This window comes from Salmo trutta, chromosome 28 (assembly GCF_901001165.1).
Source record: "Salmo trutta chromosome 28, fSalTru1.1, whole genome shotgun sequence".
Taxonomy (NCBI): Eukaryota; Metazoa; Chordata; class Actinopteri; order Salmoniformes; family Salmonidae; genus Salmo; species Salmo trutta.
Genome location: NC_042984.1, coordinates 18,933,631 through 18,953,919, shown reverse-complemented (window position 1 = coordinate 18,953,919; position 20,289 = coordinate 18,933,631). Strand labels below are relative to the sequence as shown.

The 20,289-nt window shown below is 47.6% G+C and overlaps 1 protein-coding gene across 5 annotated transcripts; it reads left to right on the top strand.

Annotated features, from left to right (window-relative positions):
* Positions 1-341: 341 nt before the first annotated feature.
* On the top strand, positions 342-20,226 carry LOC115165684 (solute carrier family 52, riboflavin transporter, member 3-A). Of its 5 annotated transcripts, none has more exons than XM_029718964.1 (5): positions 342-1,087; positions 10,981-11,277; positions 17,606-18,394; positions 18,712-18,835; positions 19,349-20,226. In XM_029718964.1, exons 1-5 carry the CDS (start codon positions 1,041-1,043, stop codon positions 19,559-19,561), a joined length of 1,470 nt encoding a protein of 489 aa, XP_029574824.1. In that variant the 5' UTR covers positions 342-1,040; the 3' UTR covers positions 19,562-20,226. The 5 variants fall into 5 exon arrangements, with proteins under 5 accessions (XP_029574824.1, XP_029574829.1, XP_029574828.1 ...); XM_029718969.1 differs by having other exon boundaries at positions 10,927-11,277; XM_029718965.1 differs by lacking the exon at positions 342-1,087 and adding an exon at positions 13,662-13,888 and having other exon boundaries at positions 11,191-11,277; positions 17,255-18,394.
* The last annotated feature ends 63 nt before the right edge of the window (positions 20,227-20,289 follow it).

Here is a 20,289-nt window from a genome sequence, read left to right as displayed (position 1 = left end):
TCCGACTATCATCGGAGTCGGTGTAGTACGGTTTGAGCTTAGTCCTGTAATGACGCTTTGCCTGTTTGATGGTTAGTCGGAGGGCATAGCGGGATTTCTTATAATCTTCCGAGTTAAAGTCCCAATCCTTGAAAGTGGCAGCTCTGCCCTTTAGCTCAGTGCGAATGTTGCCTGTAATCCATGGCTTCCGATTGGGGTATGCACGTACAGTCACTGTTTGGACGAAATCCTCGATACACTTATTGATAATGCCAGTGACTGATGTGGTGTACTCCTCAATGTCATTGGAAGAATCCCGGAACATATTCCAATCTGTGCTACAGCCTGGATTCGAACCAGGGTGTCTGTAGTGACACCTCAAGCACTGAGATGCAGTGCCTTAGACCGCTGCGCCACTCGGGAGGGATCCCTGATATTGTTATTGTTCTCATGGACTATTGTTGTTGGTAAAAGGATAAAGCGGTGTAGGCCTATAAAAAGTTCATGTGAATCTCAGTTAGTGTTCACCAGAGTCATTATTGGTCAAAGATGTTGAGTAGATGCCCTCTCATGTCTTAATCAATGTATATTCTGTAGGTCAATAAACAGATGGATTTTTATTGGATATTATTGTTATGATTAAAAGGACCATACAACATCCCAATCATTTACACACACACAAAAACACACACACCCTGGGTTGTATTACCTGACTACCTCTGATATAAGCAACCTCGCTTTCTTCCTGAATTTCCCATTCACATAATTGTGGAATGAGATGAGGGACCATAGGTCTCCCATTAGTCTCTCAGGGCTGGGCAGGCAGAGGAAAGGGGACTTCCCATCTCTATTATGTATCTAACTTTATGGCTGTTGTACAGATTTAAAAAGGACACAGCTGCACAGCTGCTCAGTTTACTCTTACACGGTGGAGCTGACTACTGGACTGGACTCTGAACTACCCACAAGGCACTAGTTCCCTAGTTCTCCTCCTGCCTGTGTGTGAAGGAGAAGCCGGTGGCATTGTCCCAAAGGTCTGTATATAAGATGAGAGAGGGAGGATGTTGGATTCCTCAATAAGGCATCCATTCAGTGGCTCAAGAAACCTGTGAGTATACTTGTTTTATCTTCTTGGTTCCTATGAGCTGTATTGGAAATGTAATATTGCCTTATGGTCATGCAATGGAACAATCATGGAAGTTAAAGTGTATCAATTTCAAATCAATATTGTAAAGAAGGTATTTTCAGGCAGATTCTGATTATCCATTCCCCTGACAAAAGATAATAGTGATCAATATGAAGTGAAAGTTCTTGCAGTTCACACTGACCATCTACATTACTGTAACACATTGGTGCTTTGTAAGCCAGATACACAGTATGTGATGGTATTGGCTCTGACATTGTCTCATTTGTTAGGCCCAACATCATGAAATCCTGTGTGGAAGCTAAATGCCTGTCTGATTTTCACTAGCAGAGATAGGAAATGAGCAGGGCCATGTAGACCGAATTGTGCTAAGTGGTATCCTTGGGATGTCCCTGCCCTAAACCCTAACCATAACCTTAACTCCTAACCTTAACTCCTAACCTGAACCCCTAACCTTAACCCTTCCCTTAACCCTTACTTTAACTGTTTTAAATTTCAATGGACCATTTTAAATTTCAAGTGACGTCGGTTCCCACTTAGACTTCCCAAGGATCCCTCTTAGACTTTTCCATTGTGCAGTAACAATGTTAACTTTTTAAAAGTAAAAGGGGAGACTTGAGTTCCAGAAGTAAACATTTTAATACAGAGCTTTGAGGTGCAGGTAGCCATGCGAAAATACACATGCTAATAGCACCAGTTCCTTAAAAGCCACAGCCAGTAAATATAAAGCAAATGATGTCTCAAGAATAATATAGTCATTCTTAATTGTGTATACATGGCATCGTTACAATGGTTGATATGAAACTGATCAAATGTTTAGCTGAACAATGAGAAGAGTGAAACATTTGCTACTTTGGGTACAGAGAGTGAAGTTTGAGCCAGTTCAAGGTTTGGATTGTCACGAGTTAAGGCCTCTGAGAAGTGTGTGTCCTGTGTGATCTGGGTCGTAGTTAGGCATCCGACTGGCCCCCACAGCCATATGGTACGTTGTGTTTCTAGAGGGAAGTGTTAGGGAAGTGAAAATTACTTCAGCTGCTTGACATGTAAGAAGAATGCGTTGAGTAGACTGAATACTTCTCTGTTACAATTGCTAGTATTGTCTCAAGGTTTCATGGTCTCATCTCTGTATAATTGAAAAATACAATACATCTGATTCTCACTACTCCATCTACACAGTTAGTTAGGTATTTGTCCTTGACTTACATTTATTTTTTTAATTTAACATGCAGTATAACATTTAGGTAATCAAAGTGTAACTAATTAACTAAACCAGTCATTTCAAAGTGTGACGTGTGACATTTGCACCCTTGAGCAACAACACCCTGTGCATAAATTACAGGGCACGCAGAGAGCATCAGAGTTGAACCAGTTGACCTAGATCTGCTTATGCCAGGTTGCTTCACCCTGTGTGACTCACAGCTAAAGTGTAAAACAGTAGGGTTAAAAGCTGTTTGGCAAAAAGTTAAAGATCAAATTCCAATGACAAAATGAATGCACATTCAATAACAGGGCACGTATCCACAAAGAGTCTCAGAGTAGGAGTGCTGATCTAGAATCTTTCTATTTAATCTGATTCATTATGATCTAAAAGGCAAAACTGATCCTTTGATTTGGTAAACCCACAATAACAATGTGATATTTACTCTTGGTTATACAGTAACGATGGTCATGGTCTAGGCCAGTAGTTCCCAAAAATAAAAAAGGAACTCAGTCTGGCTTTCAACTTACTCCTGAAAGTTGCAATAATGCACAAGGTGCAATTTGAAATTGATAGTGCATCAGCAGTTTTCCAGTGTTCCCAATGCTGGAAGGGGAGCCTGAGTGAAAATGTTTGGAAACCCCTGGTCTGGGCTAGGGTTAGGCCTACTTGTTGATAGATCCTTGCAGAGAGATTTGGTACTATAATACTTCAAATTCTTACCAATATTATTATTGTTCTACTCATTTCATCCTCGATCTAGCTTGATAATTTTAGCAGTAGTGTCTTTAAGCAGTGGCGTGTATTAATGGATGCCAAGGGAAGCCAGGCTTTCCCCCAAAATGTGTTTCATACTTTTCATTCAATTCGCAAGAGGCTGAATGTACAGTATCTCACCGGAAAAGCATCAGAGCGAGTGAAACAGCGCCCCTCTGTCTCTGTATGTGTAACCCATCTATCTGATGCTGTTTGGTCAAAAAGAGTATGACATTGTTGAAACCCGTAGCATTGAGCAAGCATTTCGCCTCCCTGTAACGGTTGTCGTCGGGGATAGAGGACCAAAACGCAGCAGGAATGCAGATGCTCATCTTGTATTTATTTTTAAATAAAGAAAACACCAAAATACAAAACGAAGAACTCACGAACAACAAAACAGTCTTGTCATGCTCACACAGGCAAAACAAGAAACAATCTCCCACAACACCAAACCAAACAATTACCCATATATAGGACTCTCAATCAGAGGCAACGAGAAAGCACCTGCCTCCAATTGAGAGTCCTACCCCCCATCAACATAAACATAGAAATACAACAAACCAGATAGAACATAGAAATACAAAACATAGAACATAGACCAAAACCCGGAAATAATAAATCAAACACCCTACTACATAAATCACCACCCCGAACCACATAAACAAAATACCCTCTGCCACGTCCTGACCAAACTACAATAACAAATAACCCTTATACTGGTCAGGACGTGACAGTACCCCCCCCCCCCCCCTTAAAGGTGCAGACCCCGGATGCACCTCATAAATAAACAATAAAAAACAAAACAACAACAACAAAAAATCCCCCTAATCTAAAGGGAGGGAAGGGAGGGTGGCTGCCGTCACCGACGGCACTTGTGCTACACCCCCCTCCCCAACCCACCTATACAGGAGGTGGTTCTGGCTCTGGCCTACTGTCCTCCAGAATGCAGACAGACTTGCTCAGTTTCGGGCCGTAGGCAGACTCCCATCGTTCCGGATCGTTGGCAGACCTCTTCCGTTCCACACTGTAGGCAGACTCATTTGATACACAGTTAATCATATTTAGTTCCGGATCGTCAAAAGACTTACTCAGTTCCGGGTTGCTGATAGACTCCCTTGGTTCCGGGTCATAGGCAGACTCACCCGGTTCTGGGTCACAGGCAGATTCCCTCGGTCCCGGGTCGCAGGCCGACCCCCTCTGTTCCGGGTCGCAGGCAGGCCCTCTCGGTTCCGGGTCGCAGGCAGACTCCCTCGGTTCCGGGTCGCAGGCAGACTCCCTCGGTTCCGGGTCGCAGGCAGACTCCCTCGGTTCCGGGTTGCAGGCAGTCTCCCTCGGTTCCGGGTCACAGGCAGTCTCCCTCGGTTCCGGGTCGCAGGCAGTCTCCCTCGGTTCCGGACTAGACACTGTTGCCGGGATACTCTGGACTGCACGCTGGTGCCGGATACTCTGGACTGCACACTGGTGCCGGATACTCTGGACTGCACACTGGTGCCGAACTCTCGAGGCTGGGCTGACACACTGGAAGCCTGATGCGTGGTACTGGTACTGGATGTGCCAGTCTGGGGACACGCACCTCAGGGCTAGTGCGGGGAGCGGGAACAGGCCGAGTCGGACTGGGTTGACGCACTGGAAGCCTGATGCGTGGTACTGGTACTGGAGGTATCAGCCTGGGAACACGCACCTCAGGGCTAGTGCGGGGAGCGGGAACAGGACGAGTCAGACTGGGTTGACGCACTGGAAGCCTGATGCGTGGTGCTGGTACTGGAGGTATCAGCCTGGGAACACGCACCTCAGGGCTAGTGCGGGGAGCGGGAACAGGACGAGTCAGACTGGGTTGACGCACTGGAAGGCTGATGCGTGGTGCTGGTACTGGAGGTATCAGCCTGGGAACACGCACCTCAGGGCTAGTGCGGGGAGCGGGAACAGGACGAGTCGGACTGGGCTGACGCACTGGACCGTAGAGGCGTACTGGCGGTCTCGAGCGCAGAACTGGCATCGCTCTTACTGGCTGGATGCCCACTTCCCCCTGGCAAATGCGGGGTGCTGGTACTGCGCGTACTGGCCTAAAAATACTTGGCCTCGCCACAGTACCCATTACCCCGAAGCACGGGACCTGTCCAGTCACTGGTTGCGCAAAAAAGGTACAGGGATTTGGCCTGGGGCTCACTCCTCGCCCAGCCAAACTACCCGTGTGCCCCCCCCCGCAATAAAATCTTGGGGCTGCCTCTCGGGTTCCCTTAAATCCTCCACAGCCCTGGAAATGCCTCTCCTCAACTCTGCCCATGTCTCCTTTTCCCGACAGTCCATATCATATTCCCATCGCTCCCTTCTCCGCTGCTTGGTCCTATTGTGGTGGGAGATTCTGTAACGGTTGTCGTCGTGGATAGAGGACCAAAACGCAGCAGGAATGTGGATGCTCATCTTGTATTTATTTTTAAATAAAGAGAACACTAAAATAACAAAACGAAGAACTCACGAACAACAGAACAGTCTTGTCAGGCTCACACAGGCAAAACAAGAAACAATCTCCCACAACACCAAACCAAACAATTACCCATATATAGGACTCTCAATCAGAGGCAACGAGAAAGCACCTGCCTCCAATTGAGAGTCCTATCCCCATCAACCTAAACATAGAAATACAACAAACCAGAAAGAACATAGAAATACAAAACATAGAACATAGACCAAAACCCGGAAATAATAAATCAAACACCCTACTACATAAATCACCACCCCGAACCACATAAACAAAATACCCTCTGCCACGTCCTGACCAAACTACAATAACAAATAACCCTTATACTGGTCTGGACGTGACACTCCCTTGATAAAACAAGTATACAACAATAGCCAGCTAGCGTTGAGATAAACTGAGTGAGCTCAAATGTGAATGGTTCTGGTGCACCAAGGGAAGCCAGTTTGGATTTGGCTTCACACCAATCACATCACATCAAAAGCGAAATATAATTGACAGAAAAAACTTGAATTGTTGCATCTCTGTCACAATATCCTGAGATTGCAGGATGAGGTAGAGTCAAGCGCAGGAGACTGAAGTCCGTTGAACAAACGTTTAATAATCCACAAGAACTATTGCCGCAGCAAGGCAGGGTGCACAATCAAAATACACAGAAGGACAGCTCCAAAATCCACACAGACGGGGCGCAGCCCGGCAACCTTAATGCCTAACAAAAATGCACGGCGTAGCCAAACACAAGAAAATCCTGACTACCACAATAAACATGACAAGTAACAGTCCCGCACGAATCCCCAAACGAAACAGACAAACTAAATAACCCCCCACTAATGACTAACAAGGAACAGGTGCAGAACTAAACAAACATAACTAACAGACACAGAGACATGGATCGGTGGCAGCTAATAGGCCGGCGACGACGACCGCCGAGCACCGCCCGACCGAGGAGAGGCACCACCTTCTGTGGACGTTGTGACAGAACCCCCCCGACGCGCGTCTCCCGCAGCGCGCCAACGCTGGCCTCGAGGACGACCCGGAGGGTGAGGTGCAGGGCGATCCGGATGGAGGCTGTGGAATTCCTGAAGCAGGGCTGGATCCAGAATGTCCCCCACCGGGACCCAGCACCTCTTCTCCGGACCGTACCCTTCCCAGTCCACGAGGTACTGCAGGCCCCCCACCTGACGTCGAGAGTCCAAGATGGACCGGACTGTGTACACCGGAGCCCCCCCGATGTCCAGGGGGGGCGGAGGGACCTCCCGCACCTCAGCGTCCTGCAGCGGACCAGCTACCACCGGCCTGAGGAGAGACACATGAAACGAGGGGTTAATACAGTAATATGAAGGAAGTTGTAACCTATTACACACCTCGTTTATTCTCCTCAGGACTTTGAACGGCTTTGAATAGGACCGCAGAAACCTGTCCACATCCTGATTAATACGTTCCACCTGCCCATTACTCTCGGGGTGAAAACCCGAGGTCAAACTGACCGAGACCCCCAGCTTCTCCATAAACGACTTCCACACCCTGGACGTGAACTGGGGACCCCGATCAGAGACGATGTCCTCGGGCACCCCGTACTGCCGGAAGACATGCGTAAACAGGGCCTCCGTGGTCTGTAGGGCCGTAGGAAGACCAGGCAAAGGGAGTAGACGGCAGGACTTCGAGAACCGATCCACAACGACCAGAATCGTGGTATTACCCTGAGACGGCGGGAGATCCGTGAGGAAATCCACCGACAGGTGGGACCACGGTCGCTGTGGAACGGGGAGGGGCTGTAGATTCCCTCAAGGCAGGTGACTAGGAGCCTTACACTGGGCGCACACCGAACAGGAGGAGACATAGCGCCTAACATCCTTAACCAAAGTGGGCCACCAGTACTTCCCCTTCAGGCCTCGCACCGTCCGTTCCACACCAGGATGACCCGAGGAGGGTAGAGTGTGCGACCACTGGATCAGACGATTGCGAACACCGAGCGGGACGTACCTCCGACCCGCGGGACACTGAGGTGGAGTGGGTTCTGACTGCCCCGCCCGCTCGATGTCCGCATCCACCTCCCAGACCACTGGTGCCACCAAACAGGAGGCAGGGAGTATGGGAGTAGGATCAATGGTCCGCTCCTCGGTGTCGTGGAGATGCGACAGTGCGTCAGCCTTCAGGTTCCGGGAACCTGGAATGTACGACAGGGTGAATTGAAACCTCGTAAAAAACAGGGCCCACCTGGCTTGACGAGGGTTAAGTCTCCTCGCTGCCCGGATTTACTCCAGGTTACGGTGATCAGTCCAGATGAGGAAAGGGTGTCGTGCCCCCTCAAGCCAATGTCTCCACACCTTCAGGGCGTTGACCATGGCTAACAACTCCCTGTCCCCCACATCATAGTTGCGCTCCGCCGGACTCAGCTTCTTAGAAAAGAACGCACAGGGGCGAAGCTTCGGAGGCGCGCCCGAACGCCGCGACAGCACCGCTCCTACCCCAGCCTCGGACGTGTCCACCGGTAGTAATTGGCAAACCCCAAGAACCGCTGCACCTCCTTCACCGTGGTTGGAGTCGGCCAATTACGTGCGGCCGTAACGCGGTCACATTCCATCACCACCCCTGTGGTGGAAATGCGATATCCCAGAAAAGAGACGGCTCGTTTGGAGAACTCACATTTCTTAGCCTTGACGTACAGGTCATGCTCCAGCAGCCGCCCAAGCACTTTACGCACCAGAGACACATGCGCGGCGCGTGTGGCGGAGTAGATCAAAATGTCATCGATGTACACCACCACACCCTGACCGAGCAGGTCTCTGAGAACCTCGTCCACAAAGGATTGGAAGCATTCTTTAACCCATACGGCATGACGAGGTACTCATAATGGCCAGATGTGGTACTAAATGCGGTTTTCCACTCGTCTCCATCCTTAATACGCACCAGGTTATATGCGCTCCTGAGGTCCAGTTTTGTGAAGAATCTTGCTCCGTGAAATGTTTCCACTGCCATGGCGATGAGAGGTAGCGGGTAACTAAACCCCACCGTGATAGCATTTAGACCTCTGTAATCAATGCACGGACGCAGACCTCCCTCCTTTTTCTTCGCAAAAAAGAAACTCGAGGAGACGGGTGAAATGGAGGGCCGAATGTACCCCTGTCCCAGAGATTCCGTGACATATGTCTCCATAGCCACCATCTCCTCCTGTGACAATGGGTACACGTGACTCTTGGGAAGCGCAGCGTTAACCTGGAAATCTATCGCACAATCCCCCTGTCGATGAGGTGGTAATTTGGTCGCCCTCTTTTTACAAAAAGCGATCGCTAAATCGCCGTATTCAGGGGGAATGCGCACGGTGGAAACCTGGTCTGAACTCTCCACCGACGTGGCACCTATGGAAACTTCTATACACCTCCCTGAACACTCCTCTGACCACCCCTGGAGAACCCCCTGTTTCCACGAAATCCGGGGATTGTGATCAGCCAGCCAGGGAACCCCCAGCACCACCAGAAACGCAGGCGAATCGATAAGGAAGCCAGTGGAACCGTGGCCTCGCTGACCAGCCCTGACCCTAATGGCCGGCTATCTAGGGAGTGCACGGGGAAGGGAGGGATCTATCGGCACTAGCGGAATGCCCAGCTTGATGGCGAGTCCACGATCCATAAAGTTCCCAGCTGCGCCTGAATCGACTAGCGCCTTAAGCTGGGAAGAGGGAGAAAAATCAGAAAACAAAATTAATACGAACATGTGACCAACAGGGGGTTCTGGGTGAGTTTGGTGCTGACTCACCTGGGGTGACCGAGAAGTGTTCTGCTTGCCCTCTCGACTCCCAGACTGACTCCTCCAGCACCGGTCGGCCATGTGTCCTCTCCGACCACAGCTGGTGTAGGAGGAGCCACCTCCTCCGGTACCCCTCGTCACGGCCCCCCCTAACTCCATGGGAGTAGGGGCGGGAGTGCACGGAGGTGGAATGGACAGGACCCTTTCCGAACGCCCGTGGGCAGCAAGCAGATTGTCCAGTCGGATGGACATGTCGATCAACTCGTCGAGGGAGAGAGCGGTGTCCCGACAAGCTAGCTACACTACACCTGTGATGGTCTATCAGTGCCCTGTCGTTCCACCCCGCCCCAGCAGCCAAAGTCCTGAACTCCAGCGCGAAGTCCTGCGCGCTCCTTGTTTCCTGCCTGAGGTGGAACAGCCGCTCACCCGCTTGTCCCTCCGGAGGGTGGTCGAACACGGCCCGAAAGCGGCTAGTGATCCCTCGCCGAGTCCGGACCATTCCAGACTGCGTTCGCCCACTCCAGAGCTCGGCCCGTCAGGCAGGAAACAAGGACACTCACACCTTCCTCCCCCGAGGGAGCAGGTCTTACGGTGGCCAGGTACAGCATGAGCTGGAGCAGAAATCCCTGGCACCCAGCCGCCGCTCCATCATACTCCCTCAGGAGCTCAAGACGAAGCGCGCCGGAGCCAGACGCAGTGAGAGGAGGATGTGGCTGAGGAGCCGGAGGTGGAGAGAGGAGACCACTCCTCTCCCATCGGTCCATCCCCTCCATCATTTGGTCCATCGCGGATCCAATCCGATGGAGGACTGAGGTGTGATGGAGCATGCATTCCTCCATCAAGGGAAGGGGGTTGGCAGCTGCTCCTGCTGACTCCATAGTGGTGCAGAATTCTGTAAGGCTTGGGTGTCGTTCTGGCGAGGAATCAAATGCAGGAAGCAGCGATACAGGGTAGTGGCTTTAATGAGCACAACGGCTAAAACACAAGCCACCCCAAACAGCGATCAGAGCGCACACAAAACAAAGTGCCCCAAACACAGGGGACAAAACACTGTTGGCGCAAACACATGCACTAAGGCAAAATACAAAATCAGCGTGTCACCAAGCACAGCATACATAGAAACAATCCCGCACAAAGAGCAGGCGGGCCTACTGGCTAATATAGCCCCGCTAATCACCCCAACACAGAACAGGTGCAAACAATAACGGAAAAAGGGGAAAACAAAAGGGAATCAGCGGCAGCTAGTAGGCTGGTGACGACGACCACCGAGCGCCACCCGAGCAGGAGGGGGAGCCACCTTCGGTGGGAGTCGTGACAGTCATGTAACTGTTTGTTACATGCAATATGCTTTGTGGACAGATGTTGCTCTCCGGTTTTGTGATGAAACAAAGGTATGATTGAATTTATTCTACCACTGTGTCTTCTTATTGTCTTGGCCTTAGGCCTATATATCACGGTGGCAAAGCATTGAAACTAACAGGTTATAGAACAAACAATGCAATTATAACAACATATAGGTTGTAATATGGCTTTTTTTCTGGCTTTGATTCCCCAGTGATTTTACCCACGCACCGCTACTGACTTTCAGTATTTCTTAAGATAATCTCTAGTTTCCTCTTTTTCTAGCCTCTGAAGGCTGGCCGGGTTTAAACTGTTCAATCCGATATATCTTCACTTCAGATCTGAAGTTCCTTCAGAAGACTACCTCACCTCACCTGACCTGACTGGGACCAGCTACAATACAGCCATGTCTCTGCTGGTCCATGTTCTGGCCTGCTGCTTCGGCCTGGGCTCCTGGGTGGCTGTCAACGGCCTGTGGGTGGAGCTCCCCTTCATTGTCAACACCCTCCCCGAGGGCTGGGAACTACCATCCTACCTGACAGTCATCATCCAGCTGGCCAACTTGGGGCCTCTGCTGGTCACTGTCATGCACAAGCTGTGTCCGGGCCGGCTGAGGGAGAGCGCTGTCATCTACAGGTAATAACAGAGAGATAATAACAGATCTATTGATAATAACAGAGAGTAGCAGCAGCATTCCGGGGGGGGGGGGGCAATGCAAATAGTCTGGGCAGCCATTTGATTAGCTGATCAGGAGTCTTATGGCTTGGGGGTAGAAGCTATTTAGGAGCCTCTTGGACCTAGACTTGGCGCTCCGGTACCGCTTGCCGTGCGGAACAGAGAGAACAGTCTATGACTAGGGTGGCTGGAGTCTTTGACAATTTCTAGGGTCTTCCTCTGACACCGCCTGGTATAGAGGTCCTGGATGGCAGGAAGCTTTGTCCCGGTGATGTACTGGGCCGTACGTACTACCCTCTGTAGTGCCTTGCGGTCGGGGGCTGAGTAGTGGTGCAACCCATCAGGATGCTCTCGATGGTGCAGCTGTAAAACCTTTTGATGATCTGGGGACCCATGCCCAATATTTTCAGTCTCCTGAGGGGGAATAGGTTTTGTCGTGCCCTCTTCACGACTGTCTTGGTGTTCTTAGACCATGTTAGTTTGTTGGTGATGTGGACGCCAAGGAACTTGAAGCTCTCAACCTGCTCCACTACAGCCCCGTCGATGAGAATGGGGGCGTGCTTGGTCCTCCTTTTCCTGTAGTCCACAATAATCTCCTTTGTCTTGATCACGTTGAGGGAGAGATTGTTGTCCTTGCACCACACGGTCAGGTCTCTGACCTCCTCCCTATATGCTGTCTCATCGTTATCGGTGATCAGGCCTACCACTGTTGTGTCATCAGCAAATCTTAATGATGGTGTTGGAGTCGTGCCTGGCCGTGCAGTCAGGAGTGAATAGGAAGTACAAGGGGGGGCTGAGCACGCACCCCAGAGGGGCCCCCGTGTTGAGGATCAGCGTTGCGTATGTGTTGTTACCTACCGTTACCACCTGGGGCCGGCCCGTCATGAAGTCCAGCATCCAGTTGCAGACGGAGGTGTTTAGTCCCAGGGTCCTTAGCTTAGTGATGAGCTTTGAGGGCACTATGGTGTTGAACGCTGAGCTGTAGTCAATGAATAGCATTCTCTCATAGGTGTTCCTTTTGTCCAGGTGTGAAAGGGCGGTGTGGAGTGCAATAGAGATTGCATAATTTGTGGATATGTTGGTGCAGTATGCAAATTGGAGGGGGTCTAGGGTTTATTTGATGATGGTGTTGATGTGAGCCATGACGAGCGTTTCAAAGCATTTCATGGCTACAGATGTGAGTGCTATGTGTCGGTAGTCATTTAGGCAGGTTACCTTAGTGTTCTTGTGCACAAGGACTATGGTGGTCTGCTTGAAACATGTTAGTATTACAGACTCAGACAGGGAGAGGTTGAAAATGTCAGCTCACATCGGCTGTGATCACACAGTCGTCCGGAATAGCTGATACTCTCATGCATGTTTCAGTGTTACTTGCCTCAAAGCAAGCATAGAAGTTATTTAGCTCATCTGGTAGGCTCGTGTCACTGGGCAGCTCTCGGCTTTGCTTCCCTTTGTAGTCTGTAATAGTTTGCAAGCCCTGCCACATCTGACTATCATCGGAGCTGGTGTAGTACTATTCGATCTTAGTCCTGTAATGACGCTTTGCCTGTTTGATGGTTCATCGGAGGGCATAGCGGTATTTCTTATAAGCTTCCGGGTTAAAGTCCCGCTCCTTGAAAGCAGCAGCTCTACCCTTTAGCTCAGTGCGAATGTTGCCTGTAATCCATGGCTTCCGATTGGGGTATGCACGTACAGTCACTGTTTGGACGAAATCCTCGATACACTTATTGATAATGCCAGTGACTGATGTGGTGTACTCCTCAATGTCATTGGAAGAATCCCGGAACATATTCCAATCTGTGCTACAGCCTGGATTCAAACCAGGGTGTCTGTAGTGACACCTCAAGCACTGAGATGCAGTGCCTTAGACCGCTGCGCCACTCGGGAGGGATCCCTGATATTGTTATTGTTCTCATGGACTATTGTTGTTGGTAAAAGGATAAAGCGGTGTAGGCCTATAAAAAGTTCATGTGAATCTCAGTTAGTGTTCACCAGAGTCATTATTGGTCAAAGATGTTGAGTAGATGCCCTCTCATGTCTTAATCAATGTATATTCTGTAGGTCAATAAACAGATGGATTTTTATTGGATATTATTGTTATGATTAAAAGGACCATACAACATCCCAATCATTTACACACACACAAAAACACACACACCCTGGGTTGTATTACCTGACTACCTCTGATATAAGCAGCCTCGCTTTCTTCCTGAATTTCCCATTCACATAATTGTGGAATGAGATGAGGGACCATAGGTCTCCCATTAGTCTCTCAGGGCTGGGCAGGCAGAGGAAAGGGGACGTCCCATCTCTATTATGTATCTAACTTTATGGCTGTTGTACAGATTTAAAAAGGACACAGCTGCACAGCTGCTCAGTTTACTCTTACACGGTGGAGCTGACTGCTGGACTGGACTCTGAACTACCCACAAGGCACTAGTTCCCTAGTTCTCCTCCTGCCTGTGTGTGAAGGAGAAGCCGGTGGCATTGTCCCAAAGGTCTGTATATAAGATGAGAGAGGGAGGATGTTGGATTCCTCAATAAGGCATCCATTCAGTGGCTCAAGAAACCTGTGAGTATACTTGTTTTATCTTCTTGGTTCCTATGAGCTGTATTGGAAATGTAATATTGCCTTATGGTCATGCAATGGAACAATCATGGAAGTTAAAGTGTATCAATTTCAAATCAATATTGTAAAGAAGGTATTTTCAGGCAGATTCTGATTATCCATTCCCCTGACAAAAGATAATAGTGATCAATATGAAGTGAAAGTTCTTGCAGTTCACACTGACCATCTACATTACTGTAACACATTGGTGCTTTGTAAGCCAGATACACAGTATGTGATGTATTGGCTCAGACATTGTCTCATTTGTTAGGCCCAACATCATGAAATCCTGTGTGGAAGCTAAATGCCTGTCTGATTTTCACTAGCAAGGATAGGAAATGAGCAGGGCCATGTAGACCGAATTGTGCTAAGTGGTATCCATGGGATGTCCCTGCCCTAAACCCTAACCATAACCTTAACTCCTAACCTCAACTCCTAACCTCAACCCCTAACCTTAACCCTTCCCTTAACCCTTACTTTAACTGTTTTACATTTCAATGGACCATTTTAAATTTCAAGTGACGTCGGTTCCCACTTAGACTTCCCAAGGATCCCTCTTAGACTTTTCCATTGTGCAGTAACAATGTTAACTTTTTAAAAGTAAAAGGGGAGACTTGAGTTCCAGAAGTAAACATTTTAATACAGAGCTTTGAGGTGCAGGTGGCCATGCGAAAATACACATGCTAATAGCACCAGTTCCTTAAAAGCCACAGCCAGTAAATATAAAGCAAATGATGTCTCAAGAATAATATAGTCATTCTTAATTGTGTATACATGGCATCGTTACAATGGTTGATATGAAACTGATCAAATGTTTAGCTGAACAATGAGAAGAGTGAAACATTTGCTACTTTGGGTACAGAGAGTGAAGTTTGAGCCAGTTCAAGGTTTGGATTGTCACGAGTTAAGGCCTCTGAGAAGTGTGTGTCCTGTGTGATCTGGGTCGTAGTTAGGCATCCGACTGGCCCCCACAGCCATATGGTACGTTGTGTTTCTAGAGGGAAGTGTTAGGGAAGTGAAAATTACTTCAGCTGCTTGACATGTAAGAAGAATGCGTTGAGTAGACTGAATACTTCTCTGTTACAATTGCTAGTATTGTCTCAAGGTTTCATGGTCTCATCTCTGTATAATTGAAAAATACAATACATCTGATTCTCACTACTCCATCTACACAGTTAGTTAGGTATTTGTCCTTGACTTACATTTATTTTTTTAATTTAACATGCAGTATAACATTTAGGTAATCAAAGTGTAACTAATTAACTAAACCAGTCATTTCAAAGTGTGACGTGTGACATTTGCACCCTTGAGCAACAACACCCTGTGCATAAATTACAGGGCACGCAGAGAGCATCAGAGTTGAACCAGTTGACCTAGATCTGCTTATGCCAGGTTGCTTCACCCTGTGTGACTCACAGCTAAAGTGTAAAACAGTAGGGTTAAAAGCTGTTTGGCAAAAAGTTAAAGATCAAATTCCAATGACAAAATGAATGCACATTCAATAACAGGGCACGTATCCACAAAGAGTCTCAGAGTAGGAGTGCTGATCTAGAATCTTTCTATTTAATCTGATTCATTATGATCTAAAAGGCAAAACTGATCCTTTGATTTGGTAAACCCACAATAACAATGTGATATTTACTCTTGGTTATACAGTAACGATGGTCATGGTCTAGGCCAGTAGTTCCCAAAAATAAAAAAGGAACTCAGTCTGGCTTTCAACTTACTCCTGAAAGTTGCAATAATGCACAAGGTGCAATTTGAAATTGATAGTGCATCAGCAGTTTTCCAGTGTTCCCAATGCTGGAAGGGGAGCCTGAGTGAAAATGTTTTGGAACCCCTGGTCTAGGCTAGGGTTAGGCCAACTTGTTGATAGATTTGGTACTATAATACTTCACATTTTTACCAATATTATTATTGTTCAACTCATTTCATCCTCGATCTAGCTTGCTAGTTTTAGCAGCAGTGTCTTTTAGCAGTGGCGTGTATTAATGGATGCCAAGGGAAGCCAGGCTTTCCCCCAAAATATGTTTCATAATTTTCATTCAATTCGCAAGAGGCTGAATGTACAGTATCTCACCGGAAAAGCATCAGAGCGAGTGAAACAGCGTCCCTCTGTCTCTGTATGTGTAACCCATCTATCTGATGCTGTTTGGTCAAAAAGAGTATGACATTGTTGAAACCCGTAGCATTGAATGCAATGGAAACCAGCAAGCATTTCGCCTCCCTTGATAAAAAAAGTATACAATAATAGCCAGCTAGCGTTGAGCTAAACTGAGTGAGCTCAACTGTGAATGGTCCTGGTTCACCAAGGGAAGCAAGTTTGGATTTGGCTTCACACCAATCACATCACATCAAAAGCAAAATATAATTGACAGAAAAAAATTGAATTGTTGCATCTCGTTGTCCTGCAGTGGCTATCTAGCTACCTAAAATAGTTTCTTTCCTAAATTAGCCATGGATAGAGATAGGGATTTAGACTTGCGGTTTTATTTAATTCTCCGTACTGGTCATTGATTATAACAGCAATTCTGATCCAACCATAAATTCATACATTGTGCCCCTGGCCCTTAGAGGATGGAAGTTCAGTATGTAGCTAGATGTAGTAGGCTAATTTTAACTAGCTGGCTCATCATTGCCCATTAAAGGAAGTTAAGGCTAGCGAGCAAGCATTCTAGCCAGGTAGCGTAGGACAGCAAAAACTAAAAGCGTGTACTGTATAACACAGTCATAGACCGTTTCGTCAACATGAAAGAGAGGACAATGGCAGAACAATGGACAGCCACAGCATATTTAGCTTACATTAATTGGACTAAGTTGTTTTTGATATATTTAGTTGTCACTGTATTAGACTAAGCATACAAAGTAGGTGCTTATAGGTTATTTGATGATGTTGAAGATGAAATGGTTCTGGAATAGTGGAGGCAACTCGCAGTAACTCTCATTGGTTCTAACTCAATAGTTGTTTAGTTTAGTAGTCTGAAAATATCAGAAACATTAACTTGCTTGACCATGCTGTAGGTCATGTAACTGTTTGCTACATGCAATATGCTTTGTGGACAGATGTTGCTCTCCGGTTTTGTGATGAAACAAAGGTATGATTGAATTTATTCTACCACTGTGTCTTCTTATTATCTCAGCCTTAGGCCTATATATCACGGTGGCAAAGCATTGAAACTAACAGGTTATAGAACAAACAATGCAATTATAACAACATATAGGTTGTAATATGGCTTTTTTTCTGGCTTTGATTCCCCAGTGATTTTACCCACGCACCGCTACTGGCTTTCAGTATTTCTTAAGATAATCTCTAGTTTCCTCTTTTTCTAGGTTCTGAAGGCTGGCCGGGTTTAAACTGTTCAATCCGATATATCTTCACTTCAGATCTGAAGTTCCTCCAGAAGACTACCTCACCTCACCTGACCTGACTGGGACCAGCTACAATACAGCCATGTCTCTGCTGGTCCATGTTCTGGCCTGCTGCTTCGGCCTGGGCTCCTGGGTGGCTGTCAATGGCCTGTGGGTGGAGCTCCCCCTCATTGTCAACACCCTCCCCGAGGGCTGGGAACTACCATCCTACCTGACAGTCATCATCCAGCTGGCCAACTTGGGGCCTCTGCTGGTCACTGTCATGCACAAGCTGTGTCCGGGCCGGCTGAGGGAGAGCGCTGTCATCTACAGTGTGTTGTCCATTGGCGTCCTGGCCTGTGTACAGTTGGCGTTCTTCTGGGATGAGACCACGGTGGTGGCAGCGGCACCACGGAGCACAGTCTTCTTTATTCTAACCCTTTTCCTGGCCTTGGTGGATTGTACTTCCTCTGTTACCTTCCTGCCCTTCATGATGCAGCTGCCAGCCCACTACATCACCACCTACTTCATTGGAGAGGGCCTGAGTGGCTTTATCCCTGGTCTGGTGGCTCTCGGCCAGGGCGTCGGCATGGCCAAGTGTGTGAATGCCACTCAGTCCTCTGGTAACCTCACTGAAAAGGACATATACATTGTCCAGACCCAGTATCTACTGCCCAACTTTTCCACAGAGGTGTTTTTCTTCTTCTTGGCGGCGATGATGTGCATCAGCCTGCTGGCGTTCTTTGCCCTCAACAGGTTCCCACGCAGCTTTGAACTGTCCACAGAGAACCTGGTTTCAGACACTGACACAGTGGCGTCGGTCTGCTTCGGTCTCGACAACCCTGGAGTGGTAACCGACGTGCAGAACTCTAACCCAAAACCCCACAGTGAGGTATCAGGTCAGGCTAGGCCACAGCTGGCTAAACCAGGCCACTCTGTTTATCAGTTAGCTTTTATCTATTTCATGGTGGTCTGTGTGAACGGGGCAACCAACGGCCTGTTGCCCTCGGTGCAGACGTACTCCTGCATGCCCTACGGTAACCTGGCTTATCACCTGTCGGCGGCTCTGGCATCCTGTGCCAACCCAGTGGCCTGTATAGTCGCCCTGTTCTTTCCGAAAAGGTAAAACCCCAAATAGCCTCAAGCTTTCCTCTTTTATTGACGATAAAGCAACAACAAACATTTATGGACAAACACTCAAATCAATATGTATTATTATCTCAGCTTTGACAGCATTATGTGCAGAAATTGCTTCCTGCCGTTCAATAAGTAACCATTTTTTACAGCGTTCTCAGGTGAACATAGATATTGTTTGTACTCTGACATAGACATTCAGCTACCCATCACTGCAGCAATCTCAGTGGTTATCTTTATGTTGAATGACATTCTTCAGATAAACAGTTAGCAAACTGTTTTCTGGTTTCCTGTTTTGCGCTCAGGTCACTAGTGTTGCTGGGTGTACTGTGTCTCCTGGGCTCAGTCTTTGGAGGATACAACATGGCCATGGCCGCCATGAGTCCATGTCCAATACTACAAGGCTCTGTGCTGGGAGAAACCATCATAGTGAGTGACAACTCCACCTGTAGAAATAGGCCTCAGTCTAGAGACACTTTCTCAGAAACACTTATCTATCAAACTGTCACAGTTATTGATCCTTGGTATTCAAGAAAAGCAAAGGTAACAAAGTTGTTGCGGTCCTTTATGGTAGGGTTTCACAAACTCGGTCCTGGGGCCCACACTCAGTGCACGTTTAGTTTTTTGCCCTAGCACTACACAGATGATTCAAATAACAAACTCATCATCAAGATTTTATTATTTGAATCAGCTATGTAGTGCTAGGGGGGGGGGGGGGGGGGGGGGGAACATGCACCCGGGGGGCCCCAGGACCGCAATTGGGAAACCCTGGGAGTGCACATTTTAGTTTCTCCCCTGTCACTACACATCTGATTCCACTAATCAACTGATCATCAAACCTTTGACTAGTATAGAATCAGGTATGTCGTGCTAGGGTACTTGAATTCTTACACTTGATTAGTACGTGTTACCTAACTAATAAAGTCACAATGTAATCCTCAGGTTCTGTCGTGGGTCTTCTTCACGGGGACCCTGTCCTATGTGAAGGTAATGGTGGGTGTCATCCTGAGGGACGAGAGCCACAGCGCCCTGGTGTGGTGTGGAGCAGCGGCACAGACAGGCTCTCTGCTTGGCTCTGCCATTATGTTCCCTTTGGTCAATGTCTGCAACCTCTTCGAGTCAGGAGACTTCTGCAACACCAAGTGCCCTTTATGATGATGACTTATACCTGAGACACTAACATGCCCACTGGTAAGTAGTCTTGTCCGAGCCAGAACGGCCCATATGGCAGGAGCTTATCTCTTGTTTCTGTAGTGCGAGGCAGCTTGATGTACAAGTACACCCCCTGGACAGGAGTACCTGCTAGTACCTATACCCACTGGGGTGATGTGTGAATAAGGTGGGGGTCAAGGAAAAGACAATGACGGGACAATGACGTATCTGGCCTCAATGTCTTCAAGGGCACCCTGTGGTGAGAATAAAATCCACCTGGATCAATGGAGTAAAGTATACGATTTCAAACTGTTGTTCAGTTAATAATTGTATGTATTTCTATGCAGTATGATTCACAACCCACACTCAAGGGTGTTGGAGCAATTGTTGTAAATATCTGCATTATAAACCTCATAACCTTATCTTATTTCAAATGTACAGTTTTAAAACCATTACTTGTTGAATAATTGGGAATTTAAGGAGACAGGCAGAATCCAGATTCATGTTTGGTTTGTAATTGCTAATTATAGTGCCACGAAATGTTTATTATTGAATTAACCTTAGATTTACACTGAGTGCACAAAACATTAAGAACACCTCTTTCCATGAGATAGACTGACCAGGTGAATCCAGGAGAAAACTTATTGATGTCACTTGTTAAATCTAATTCAGTCAGTCTAGGTGAAGGGGAGGAGACAGGTTAAAGAAGGAATTTTAAGACAATTGAGACA

What these genes read in the sequence shown, in the direction of transcription:
- LOC115165684 (XM_029718964.1), top strand. Translation starts at nt 1,041, where the DNA reads ATGTTGGATTCCTCAATAAGGCATCCATTCAGTGGCTCAAGAAACCT. An exon ending in GCCCTGTTCTTTCCGAAAAG is followed by an intron (nt 18,395 to 18,711) that starts GTAAAACCCCAA and finishes TTTTGCGCTCAG; the next exon opens with GTCACTAGTGTTGCTGGGTG. An exon ending in TGCTGGGAGAAACCATCATA is followed by an intron (nt 18,836 to 19,348) that starts GTGAGTGACAAC and finishes TGTAATCCTCAG; the next exon opens with GTTCTGTCGTGGGTCTTCTT.